Source organism: Solea senegalensis, unplaced genomic scaffold (genome assembly GCF_019176455.1).
Source record: "Solea senegalensis isolate Sse05_10M unplaced genomic scaffold, IFAPA_SoseM_1 scf7180000017240, whole genome shotgun sequence".
NCBI lineage: Eukaryota > Metazoa > Chordata > Actinopteri > Pleuronectiformes > Soleidae > Solea > Solea senegalensis.
Window position 1 is genome coordinate 73,730 of NW_025322299.1, and position 13,211 is coordinate 86,940.

Here is a 13,211-nt window from a genome sequence, read left to right on the forward strand (position 1 = left end):
TGCACACGTCAGATCACAGATCAAGGGTTAGTTACTTTTTTTTTTTTTTTATTAATCTCACACCATTCTCTTAATTTGCAACACCCTCTCTCACTGTCATGTGTGTCACTTTCTGACAATGTTCCCTTTTAAGGCTTTGACTTGGATATTTCCATCCATCACACTTGACTGCATTTACACTTGCATTTAATGCTTCTTTTTTTTTTCTTTATCTGTTTAAGCATTGAGTTAGACATGAAATCCAAGAGTAAATGATGTGAAGACATGTCAAATATCTCAATATTGGCGTGAAAATATTATGGTTTCATTCTGACTCATCTCATTTGAGAGGAGAGGAAAAGAAGACTGTGGGGAAATGATGAAATCCAGCGTGCATGAGTATACTCTATGTGTGTTTATATGTATAAATGCCCATCAAACATCCATTAGTCAGAGCGGGTCATTAGAGGTCACTGTGCAGACCCCGCCAGCCATTACAGTGTCGTCATTTAGATTCCACTCATCTCATTGACAATTTTCCCCGCGCCGCTTAGTCAAAGTGAGAGACAATGCTCGGATAAATTATTCATTGTGCGGCATTACACAGATACAGAGACAGCATAAACAGTTTCTGCTCTGAGCTCTTTTGTGCATCTGACAATAAACTGACTGAGACTTTGAATGATTTGGGTTTCTTATTTGGTAAGAGCAAAATTACTATGAAGTGCCCAAGCTGAATTACTTACCTTGAGTTTTTTGACATTGACACAGGGGTCATTGGAGAAACTCTCTGTATCTGCTATCTGAATGTCGGCTTTCTCCAGCTCACTCGTCAGGTCGTTCCTCACCTGAGAAAACAGCAGAGAGACAGAAAGGGACAGCATATGAGCATGGTTTATAGTCATTGTGTCAATGTCTTCTTTTTATTTATCATCCAGCCCTTTCATAATTTGTGGCAGGTCTTCACACTGTTCTTTTTCTAATACACCTTAAACACACTTCAGTGCATAAACCTGATGCCTTCGCTAACTGATCTTTTAGTATTCAGTAACTGAGATATCAGCATGTGATTATCAGAGGGGGAGGGGGATTCAATTCAGTGCTACAACGATATCTTCCTTCTTTATTGGTACTTTCACTAAAATTAATCGGTTAGGAAGTGTGTTTGTGTGTGTATGGGAGAGGACGTTTGACCATACACGACTGTAGCTCAGTGGTAGAGCGGGTCGTTGAGGGTTGTGAAGGTTGTGGGTTCAGTTCCTGGCTCCGCTAGTCTACATTCTGATGTCTTGGGCAAGGCACTTAACACCATGTTGCTGTTGGTTGTGCCGGCAGTGTGTGAATGTGTTATAAATGGATATGTGATAGAAAATGAAGAGCCTCTTGGATGAGAGGTGAAAGGTCTTCAACTTGACTTTAGCAGGTCCAGTCGCCTTCAGCTAAGTACAGAAGAAGACTTTGACCTGAATATCAGACCCAGCTAAAAATTTGCTCTGGGAGCGTTGCAGGAACATTCCCAGAAGGTTCCTCCTTAGGTTCTCCTGTGGTTGCCAGGGAAAGTTTTCCTAATGTTCCCCTAACGTTAGTTTTTCGTTGCACATTTGGTTACTTTGTCACAACCTCTAGAAAACGTTCTCTAAACGTTTGCGAGAACCTTCACAGACAATAGAGTGTAAAACAGCTTTGAGTGTTCATCCAAACTAGAATATATCTAAATACGGACCATTTACCATATACCAGCAGGAAGGTTTGAGGGGCTATTCCAGTCAAAAATAAAACTCTGAAAGTGATGTTGATCAATAAACAACATCGATTCCTTCAGGTCTAACTACACCAACATGTTTGCAACAACAAAAGCCCACATTCACACCTTTAGGGCCTCCAATTAACCTAACCTGCATGTAATCGGAGAGATTTGGAGAAAAAAAAAAAAGCACATGAAAAGCCTCAGATTGGGTTGTTCCTGACAGACAACATGGCAAATACTGGGTTCCTAGCACAGAGGAATCTAAAGGGAATGCAGCCATCATCAATCTCATCAGTTACACCAAAAGTTTCACTGATGACATCTCCTCATCTATGTGAAGCCAAATGTCCCCACGGCTGTGAAACATTTAGACATCAGAGTAAAGGAGTTGGCTCACTTCAATATGAGCTCTCATGCAATAAACTGTGAGTGTGCCATAGTGTTATTCCAAAATATACAACTTCAAATACACATTGTTTGAAAAAATGAATAAATACATTGTTTCTCAGTCTTACTGCTCCTCTATCACCCAAACTTATTTCTTGCAATGTGTCCGTAAGTTTTGAACTTCCCTCATTGACAGGTTGGAGAGTTGGATGAGCATGAATTCACATTATTTATAATAAGTGATTGACACTGCAGTAGTGGAAGGCAACCTTGAGCCTGACAAACCATGTGTTGAGCCACTTAAATGAAAAGTGTTTTCATTCTGTGAACATTTTCATAATGATTTTTTTTAAACTACATAATTTATTAGATGACTCTTGGGGAAAACTTTAGATTCAAGTTGAACTAACTCAGAAGGTGCACACTTCCACCATTCATGGTTCCACACTTTGAGTGTTTTATACTGAAAAGATGGATTTCATGTATAACTTCACAAATACCTACAGCATATCAAAGTGGTGGGAGAATATTTAGAGCAAGTAACTTGGCTAACCAGAGTCAGTACTGTTTCTACTGGCACGGCATCAAAAATGGTAAAACTTTATTTCAAGTCAGCAAATGGTGGCCCGTGGGTCAAAACTGGCGCACAAGCATCAGTATCTGGTCCGGCAGATGATTTCAATTATTTGTTTATCCTCACAAAAAAAATTAAAATTTCTTATTGAGTTCAGAGTTAGCCAGCCAGGTTTGGGGAGTATGGGGCATGTGTTAGGCTCAAAGAAGAAGCAGTAATTCTTAAAATTGAAATGATGCACACAAAATATTAACAGTACGAGTACATACATGTATGTCACAAACATTTGACTCCTGATTAAAGACAACATCCACATTATTGTTAGTTTAAGGCAGCAAAACATTCAATTGCTTGTGAAAAATGTCTCTCAGCCACATTTACTTGCTGATCCCTATTTTACATATTTATAGGCATCTTAAAAAATTGTAGGAATCTGAGCTTTATTTGCTTCATGTCTCCAAATGTCTGCTGTCATAATCTCCTCGTCCTCCTCTGGTACCCTGGAGGAAACTCGAAATCACTGTACATCACTCACTCCTGTACAAACAGGCCCTCTAATATACTGCTTGCTGAGGTGAAACAACAGGGAGGCCACAGCAGATCAATATAACCAGGTTTTGCTCTTGAGAAACAATTGGCTTGGTGGTCTGGACAAGCTGCACTGTCCTGTTGTGTTGAGCGTTGATCTAAAAAGCCTGGCTGAGACAACGGCAAACAAGCTGGGACAAGACATACACAGAGAGACAGGACACGACAGTCCATGCACAATCGCCTCTCATGGAAAAAGAATAGCTTTTGTCACAAGGGGGATTTTTAATGGTTTGATTTTGTGATTCCTCCTCTAAGATGGAAAAGAGGACAGGGTGTGTCAGATAAAGCAGGGGGCATGGGGGGACTGATGGATTGAGTGAAAGGAGGAAGGGAAAAGTGAGCAGTTTTATTGCAACAAAAACATCCTCCATTGTCTGGGACGGCCTGGGAATCCCCGGCAGCAAATACAGAGGAGAAGTATAATCCAGCTCAACATCTGAGCATGTGCACACGCACGAGTATACACACCCACACACGATGGATAAAATTATAGTGTCAGAGCTGCACTGAAGAAGCTACAGAGCTCAGACAGAAAATGATCACACACACAAAAAAGAGTTTGTTTGTTCATGTGAGACACACAACAAAAAAACTCATCCAATTAAGATGATTAAGATAAACACCTATTCCGCTGCTTGTATAACCTCTATATAACAGCTATCTATCTGTCTGTCTGTGTGTGTGTGTGTGTGTGTGTGTGTGTGTGATACCTAACCCTCAAAATGTCTGTTTGGACTTTTTCATTTTTATTTTAACCATAAACGGACCAGAGAATGTCCTGTAACTAAATGCTTTTGTCCATTTTTCCCAGAATAACCTCCAATATCTGGCAGTTATTTACAATTTTACTGTATGTTAACGTACTGTTTTAACAATCGAAGACATTTTAATTTAGAAAAACACTGCAGTTGTACATGGACACGAGATATTGCGTTTTAAATCTGACATTTGAACAGTATAAAACACATCTACTGAGTCTTTGTCTCAATGTGCAAAAGCAGGCCAAAGTATGGTAACTATGTTCAGGTGTTCTTCCTACTCTCTACGCTGATTTTCCAGCTTCCTGAAAGAGTGCGAGTGGAATTACCGTAATAACCACTTTTGACATGCAACTTCACAACTTCTCACTCGGTGTTAAAAGGTTAAGAGTGTCACACAAGCAGAGCCAGTGAGTGTCAGCAGGTGCTTTTTGTCATTCCATCTGTCCTTCTGTGCTTTGAGCACGTGCAGCATATCTACACTACACAAATCAGCGTCTCTTACTCTACACTACAAACAGTAGCCATATCAATCTCCAGGCAAATCCCAGAGAGCAGAAAAACTAGCGTGACAAATGGTTGTGCCACAGCTTGATAACAAGCCCTCCAATGGCTTCCCCCCATAACCTTACATGCCCTGTACAATGGTATGTCAGTGTCATCCTGAAGAGGATTCTGTACATCACGGCATGGTTATTGGTAATGAACAAGCAGAAACTGTAAGCATAGATAACAGCCTTCAATCCTTCAGACGTGTAAGCAGGAATCCAGTATAAGAAAAAGCTGTTCTGTTTATCTGCGGTCATAATGTAATAAAAACACCTGAGCTTAGAAGGTTAGAGGAAAGAGGCCTAATCCTGTTTTCAGTCATGCCTGTCACTGTCTGATGACAGCTGCTTTGTTCCTGTGCAAGTCTGGAAATCTCAATAATGTTGATTGCTGTGTGTGTGTGTGTGTGTGTGTGTGTGTGTGTGTGTGTGTGTGTGACATCTTCACACTAGCAACTACTCCAGCCATTCTCCTCTGTCATTAAAATGAACCACAAACCCCATTGATGAGGCTGCGTTTTCTGGGGTTTTTTTTTGGTTCGTGGCATGTGTTTCAATTGTGTCTATAAATAGACGTGACAAGCAGGCTTTCTCTTACAGGTTACAGTCCCAAGGGACGCCGCACTGCATGCGTGTGAGGCGTGCATGCCACTGAGTGAATCCCTAACAAGCGTTATATAACATTAACCTTGCGAGCAGTCTCCCTGGGAAACAGCATCCCAGATGAGGAGGAGAGAGAAAGAGAGAGAGTGTGTGAGAGGTAAAGAGAAAAAGAAACGTGGTGGAGATGACAACAGTGTCAATTGAATTCACTCATTATGTACATATATGTATGTGTGTAAATACCTGCATGTATAGTACAGCTGTGTACATTAATAATGCTCTCATTGCACAAAATACAGCATGCGTTTTCAGTTTTAACGGTTCTAAAGAAAATGACTTTTGGCTAACTAAAATCTCTCTGCTAGTTTGTTTAATGACATAAACACAGTCCTACCGCTCTTCGTAAATAACTTCGGCGGCACACGCTTCAAAGTGAGGCTACATTAACAGCTGCATTTGTCTCGTTGTGCGTTGCTGGGACTTGACGATACACCCAAAACCAGCGTTCTCATAACCTGACAGAGGATTGTGCAAATCGTGGCGTACAGAAGCGATGCTTGCATATTTGTAAATCAGGATTAGAGGCCAATCTGGTGACAGGTTGATTGAATCGGGCCTTCCGTTTCCCTCCCGTCCTAAGCCCCTTGGTGCTTTCAGGAGGGGAGCGATAAAAGGATTTAGTCTCTCGGAGATTTGAAGTGAGACTTCTTATACACCACCACCACCCAACCTGAGCTGCTGAGCAGATTGTTTTCACCCAGGGCCCGAGGCAAGAGCTCGCAATATAATTCTCAAATTTATGCTTTCAATACCTCTGACGTGGCCATTATTTTTATTAATGTTCTTGAGTTGCTGGTGTGATGTAATGTTTATGACGTGAGTTAAATTTGTTATTCACAGGCATGAAACTATATTTAATATTTTGTTTTTGTTCAACCCTTCTGGAAAAAGAAATATATTTGATTCGTAGTGAGCATCCATTTTAGGGCAACTTTCGTTGTTTTTTTTTTAAATTTATTTTATGCTCATGGATAATCAATTTTATACCATTTTACAATTTTACAATAGCATGTCTCACATTTCCCTTTGCAGGAAAAGGCTAATGCACAGACGTTTTCGTTTCTGAGCGTCCGTTGAACTTATCAGCAAAGTAAATCATCTGTAGCTCTGATAATAATTCTGAGCAAACAATGTATGTGAGCATGAGCTGCAAGTGCTAAGTCAACAAAGATAATGTTCATCCACAAATGGCTTCACCTAACAATGCACAGTAAGCTGTTCTCTACGACTGAATGAAGGGGAGACGCTGAACTCATTTTTACTCCTTTTCAGTGATACTGCAATAATTAAAATAAAAATTGATTACCACATACTCAAATCAATTTGCCATCATCTGAACAATAATAAACAAATTCCAATGCTGTTCCTCCTTTCAGTCTCCGCATTTTTGCATGACACAATAAAATATCCTTGACTCAGAATTATGTTTAATGTAGTTTAAAAATGAGATGAGTTTACCTTCACCTTGAGAAGTTGAAAGTTATTTTTCCATAAAGATAAAAAGGTTTAGAGTGGTCAGACAGCAATGAATATATTTCTTGTGCTGTAAATATTCATCCATGTCTGTCCTGAATGTCAGGTTAAACCTCAAAATACCATAACCGCTGGCCATGGTGGGTTTTTCTTGCTTTGAGGCAGTTTTGTATTTATGGGCTTGGTTTCACAATAGTGATTCATCTACAGTACACGAAGCAACGTTGGGGATCTTGGACTTAACGGTCTATCTCTATTACGTGCATGTTTGTCAACTTTCACAAAGTCAACTTTAAAACGCAGTTTATTTAAAGAGAAAACAGACTGACCTCTGAGAATCTCTGAACGTCCTGTGTTAGCGTCCCCACGCGGCTCCAGTTGTAGTAGCTGAGGAACTTGACCACAGCAGGGTTCACAGCGTTGTCCGAGGGCACAGTGCGGAAGAAGTTGGGGTACTTTTTCTTGTCTGCCAGAACTGGTGTTGTGGCTGCAAAGGACAACTGTAACGAGAAAAAAAGAGAGAGACACATTGAGCACCGATTCCAACTCGGTCCTGCACAATTTTCACGATAAATAATCCAACCAACGACCTGTCAGCCATTGTTAGTAGGTACAGTCACACAGTTGAGTATTAACTGTCAGTGGATGACAGATCTCAGGTCAGTGTTTGTTTTGGTCGGTGGCCTGTCAAACCATGGCAGTGTATCAGTGACACACACCCATGTACACACACACACACACACACACACACACACTCATTCATAGTCTAATGGTGTGAACAAATAAACCCTTACAAATGACCTTAAATGTCAGTGAAACAGCACCTTTAACTGTAGCTGTAAATAGATCTGCAATTATTGCATGGAACGGATGACCCCTGTCCGAATGACCTTTTAAGTATGTGCGTGTGTGTGTCTGTGTCTCTTTAGGACGTTTTTATGGCATAAACACTGGCCTTGTCTGAACTGGTTGGGTTTAGGGCTAACTAAATTGAATTGTGGTTGGTTAAGGTTAGGGTTAGGCATTAACTGGTTATGGATAGGGATAAGGCCTTGGGCAGGCTGTGTGTGTGTGTGTGTGTGTGTGTGTTGGAGAATGTATAGATGAGGTGTGCAAGATGCTGTTTAAGTGTTGTTGCGTGTGTTTGGAAATGTGATTAATCTTTGGTTTAGTTAATTGAAGGTTCATGCAGACACACGTAGCCACTCTCTCTCTCACACACACACACACACACACACACACACACACACACACACACACAAGCGGCACAGCTTACTATATCTTGAAACACATCAAAGAGAGACGCTTGTAAATATGCATAAATAACTTGAGGTCTGAAAGGTACAGAATATTTTGGCACTCGCAGCCGAGCTAAGATAATGAGGCACTATTATATATTATTTTTCAGTGTCCTATCTGTGTTAATTTAATGAGCGATAGGAATCAGTGCAGGGTTAATTACATACTTTGTAGAGATTAAGCAGAATCTGTGATTCATGATGATAGTGATCAACATAAGGATATTATAACTCTGACTGAGACCAAGAAGTACACCAGGAGATCTGCTCAGAGAGCGCCAAAGCCGTGAGGAGTTCAAGCACCTCCTAACTTAAGAGATTACTGTGAAGGTCTCATTAAATCTCTGTCCACTTATAGACACATTTACTTCTTATTAATCATATTACTGCTGCTACTATTACCTCTATAATGCTGTAGCAATCATTTTATATAGGAAGTCTGACACTCAGAACACAGATAGAATGTCAAATAATAAAGAGCAGTTTAACAAAACAGGACCATTTTGAGTGGAAATACTGTCAAAGCATCAATGGGTCACATTTAAGGTGATGAAAGAAGTACTGTTCTGTGTACATTGTGTCCATAATAGCAGGAAAAACCACCCCAAATGATGTGCCTGCCTTTAAAAAAACCTCATCAACCTTAATGCTATCAGCCAAGCTATTCATGAGATCCCAGAGCTAAAAGTATTCACCCAACCAGTGGGAAACCCTCACTTTGGCTCACTAAATCACCACTTTGTGCACAGACCCACAGGGGTTTGTGTTCACACATGAGCGAGACGGGCCTTTAAAACAACACATGGATTTAAGTCATCAATTAAGCATGAAGAAAGGCCTTTATCTTGGTAACACTCCTAAAACGAAAATCACCCACCAGTCTTTGAGGGCGTCAGGGGGTCTTTTCCAGAATTGCCTTAATCTCCCTTTAGTTCTTAGACTGTTAGCTTCAGCCGCACTTACAAGATGCTCAAATTGATCTCGAATAAGAACTTGTGATTTTCTCAAACCAAATTGATTGCACCAGTTCTTTCACAACTGTACTGGGAGAAGACGTCATGGTCCAAAGACCCCCCATTAACTGCTCAAGATCAATGTAGCCGTTTGCTGTGAATCATAGCAGACAGTGAAAACCACAAGGTAATATTTAAGTATTAAATATCAATCAAAGGCAACAATAGGCCAGTTTTGGGAAGACGGTATTAAGTCATACAAGATGAGAGGAAGCCCTGATGTATTATTTAAAGAATAGGCTGGTTTTTATCTAACTCTTAGCAGCCTTTTTTGAGGACAGGCCAAAAATAGCATCATGATATCACACATCTGAGAGCAGTGGCTTATGTAAGAGCGGTTTAAAGAGGGCCAGGCCAAATAGGATGGTCTTTAGTGGAGAGCTCTACACCAGAGTCACACTGGTACGCACAAACACACAAAACACGCACAGGTAAGAGCGCATGCATTCACACACACTCAACTCAAACCACTGATCTCACTGGTACACACAAACTAGAGCAAGCAGTCTTCTTTTGCCAGTAGTAATTAAATCTGTGGCACTTGGCTCTGGGGCAGCTTCTCCCTCTCGTATCACCACAAGGTCACTAAGGCCCTTGGTAGCATGACTGAGGATCTGTTCGGTGAAGAAGAATGGGTGATTCCCTGACACCATCACAGTGGAGATGACAGTATTAAAGCATTTTGTACACATAGTCGTTTATCATAGTCCATTTGAAGTGAGTATGAAGGCTCGGCTCCCTCGCCATCCTTTTGCCAAAAAGCGAAAAAAGGGGACTTGGAAAGGTGACATTTTTCAAACCAATTAACCAGATACAGCATGCGTGAAACTCAATGAATGGATGACATTCAAACTTCTTATGTTAATCACAACTTGTTCATTTATTTATTTTGCTGGGGCTTCAGGATTTTAAGACATCCGTTGAGTGGAATTGTCGTTGTAGTGAGCAATAGTTTGCCTTGGCTGCCAAGCTCACAGATCCCAGTTGCTGTCAACTGTTCAGACAGGTTTTCCTGCCCATTCTGACAGCAGCTATGCTGTGTTTTTGTATCTGGAAATAAACTAAATGTCTGTTCTGATATGTTTTCCATGGTACCCATCATAGTTTAGCACGTTAGCTTCAGTTATCCTCATCAGCCGTCATCTGGGAACCATGAATGCCTACATAAAACGATGGTAATCTATACAGTGATTGAAATTTTAGTCTGGGCTGAATAACTAACATGCAGAAGAACACTGCAATCCACTGAGCCATGCCATTATTAGTAATAATGAGATCTGAGATTCCATTTGAGAAAAGCTATAACTGCTTCTTGCTAGCCATTAGCCATTAGTGCTCTTTGTAGGAGTTGGGTGTTGTGAGTTAGTGGGTTTGATAAAGGTAGTTTGTCTTTCTGATCACGTTCTAACACAGCCACAGAAGATTGCCACAGCTAAAGACCTAGACATAGTTGTTAAAGCCCTTATTACAAGCATCCACAGCAAAATGTCCCTTTGTTAATACCTTCTGCAATATACCTGCCTGATTTGGCGAGGAATGGAGAATCAATGGAGCATAAATTAAAGGCAACAAGCCTTACCACCGTCCAAGCACAAGCGGCTTAGACACAAATAAAGAAGATGCAAGAGTGGGTCTAATCACATTGATTAATGTAATAGCATTGATTGGTCCTTGTAGGAACAACTCGCAATAGGATCTGCTGGTGCTAATTGTATGGTTGGCCTTTGAATAATGAAGTGACTATTATAGACAATAAAGTTAAAAAAGTTAAGGGATCACAGGTTAATCAAAAAATTGATTCGAGACAAGAGTGCATTAGAAAACACAGAAATGTGCAAGAAGTGAACAGATAACATCGTACAATAATTCTTCTCAGTAAAACTGGTTACAGATATTGATATATTGATGACTCTAGTTTTGTGAATGCCTGATTTGCAACATTTCATACTGCCTACCTACCAAACTCTTCAGGCTGTATCTTACAGAGTTTGATTAATGAACATAGATGCAATACTAGTGCACTGCAGCAAACACATATAGATATATTATAATAAGGGCATGCATTAAGTGATCAATTACCATGCCCTCAAGGCTACGTGCTTATAAAAAAGTTTTGAGATTTCCAATTTGAGTGAGCAACTAGGCTATGCCAAGGAAACAATGCCATACGTCTGATGACGATAAGAAGACACACTGTTTACTGTTGCTGCATCCAGACACCTCCGAAGTGTTCTGGGGGCATATAATGACCAATTCACCGGACAATTTGTATTCCAAAGACGCATCAGGTAAGCTGATTGGTTATATAATCCATTTATAAGCCTAGACTCTTTTCAACTTATAGCTTGAACCCCGGAACAGTTGATCGTACCGGTTTGTGGGTAAATGCAGCTGTATACTACTGAGTATACTACTAAATCGTGTACACACTGCAAACGAACCGCTCTGTTCACACAAACCTATTACAACAAATCTAGAGAAGAAAAAAACCCCAGTTTTGGAACATGCTAGGTATGAAAACACCCTTAAATATGTTTTTTTCATCATTACTGATGACCTACAAAGAGAAAGTACTGGTTTCAATAAATTTCGTTCGATGTTACTGACAATGGGGGGCATACTTTCAAAGGGTAATAGGAGGTTACAGTGAATTTTACACACACATGTAGTCAGGTTACCAGAGTGTCAGCCCTTGATTGGATGCATCCCAGAATAAAACATTTTCAAGAGGTGCTTTGAGTTGACTCCAACACATGATAAATTGAACACAGCGCTTCTAATAATCACAAGGGATAGTATCAAACAACTTCAAATGCTCAGCCCACCCATGCCTATTATCTCTACCTTCGCCCACCTCACAACAGTTTCAAAGCCCATCAATACTGCCAGAACCGTGGGACCCCTTGCAGAGTAATAGCTCAGTAATAGTGGTGCTACTGATCAGGAAGCACAGAGGTGGTCCTGGGGTTTATTCAATATGCAAGAGAGGCATTTGGTGCACCGTGGGAGAACCCAGCTGGAGAGGCGTCAGTAAGGGAGAAGCTTTGGACCCCATGTTGACCACATCCAGGACTCATTAGCACCGGAATTGGGGATGGAGAAGGAAAAAATACCACAGGTAGATGGTGGAGGACTTAAGTGAGATGTCTGGCAATGATAAGACAGTCAGAAACCGTGGACGGAATGATGCAAATGAACAGATGACTGGAAAGAAGAAGAGACATGGTGAACAATGTGCCGGTCATTATTGATTCTATACAGGGACGTTGGTGTGTGGGTTGCACGGGCTTTTGCAGACAATGCACACATGCACCATTATGCATATGTACTGTTCAAGATCGTCACATGGCTCAGTCAAGCATGTGTTGCTGGAAAACAGCAAACCAGTAGCGGCGCCGCGAAGTCACCTCATTTTAAATTGGGGTTAAACGGAGAGCACTGAAATGACATAACTTCACTGTAGTTTAGCCCAGTGATGTGAGAGTGACGGAGAACATATTGCCATATGGATTGTCAATGAGAGAAGAGATGAGATGTACTCATAGCGCACTTTGCACAACTTTGGACTGAGACATTGCAGCTCTATAGACAGACCTGAACAAACATTCAGCAGTGTATCTACAGTGTTTATGTTCTGTGGAATTGGCATTCTGAATCTTGTTCTTTTTTTTTTTTTTCAAAGTTTGTTTAGTTGAGTATAATCCTAATTACAGTATCATCCTATCAGAACGCTATTGTCCTACACAAAAACACAAAACCTTGGAGAGCTACATGTGAGAAAAAGATCCGCCTTTTATTGAACATTTACACGCCGCTCAAGCACATACAAACACACCACAAGATGAGCAGCACAATCAATTTATTACAAGGTATTGGTTTTTCATTTTAGCAAATTACTGGGAGTGATTTGAGATGAGGCACATTAGCCATGCATATGTGTGTGTGTGTGTGTGTGTGTGTGTCAGGTGGTGGTGGTAAACAGATATGAGTAGACTTGAGAAAAATCCACCGTAATAACAGAGACCATTTAAGCACATTATGGTGATGATTATTGACATACATTCATCAGATGAAATAACATTAAAAGAAATAAAACCTCAGGGAGCCCTGATACTGATAACAGTTTTGGAACGGGTGGAAAAAATAAAAGGTTAACTTAATATTTTAAAAAATAACTTAC

General features: G+C 40.5%; 1 protein-coding gene across 3 annotated transcripts in view; it reads right to left on the reverse strand.

Moving 5' to 3' along the window:
- The window catches only part of gabbr2 (gamma-aminobutyric acid (GABA) B receptor, 2), a 158,240-nt gene that overhangs the window by 66,289 nt on the left and 78,740 nt on the right, over positions 1 to 13,211 (reverse strand). For all 3 annotated transcript variants that reach the window (XM_044018461.1, XM_044018460.1, XM_044018459.1), the window contains exons 3-4: positions 7,050 to 7,220; positions 726 to 827 (exon numbers count right to left, since the gene is read on the reverse strand). In XM_044018461.1, coding sequence (XP_043874396.1) covers positions 726 to 827; positions 7,050 to 7,220 — 273 coding nt within the window. The remainder of the gene's footprint in view (positions 1 to 725; positions 828 to 7,049; positions 7,221 to 13,211) is intronic.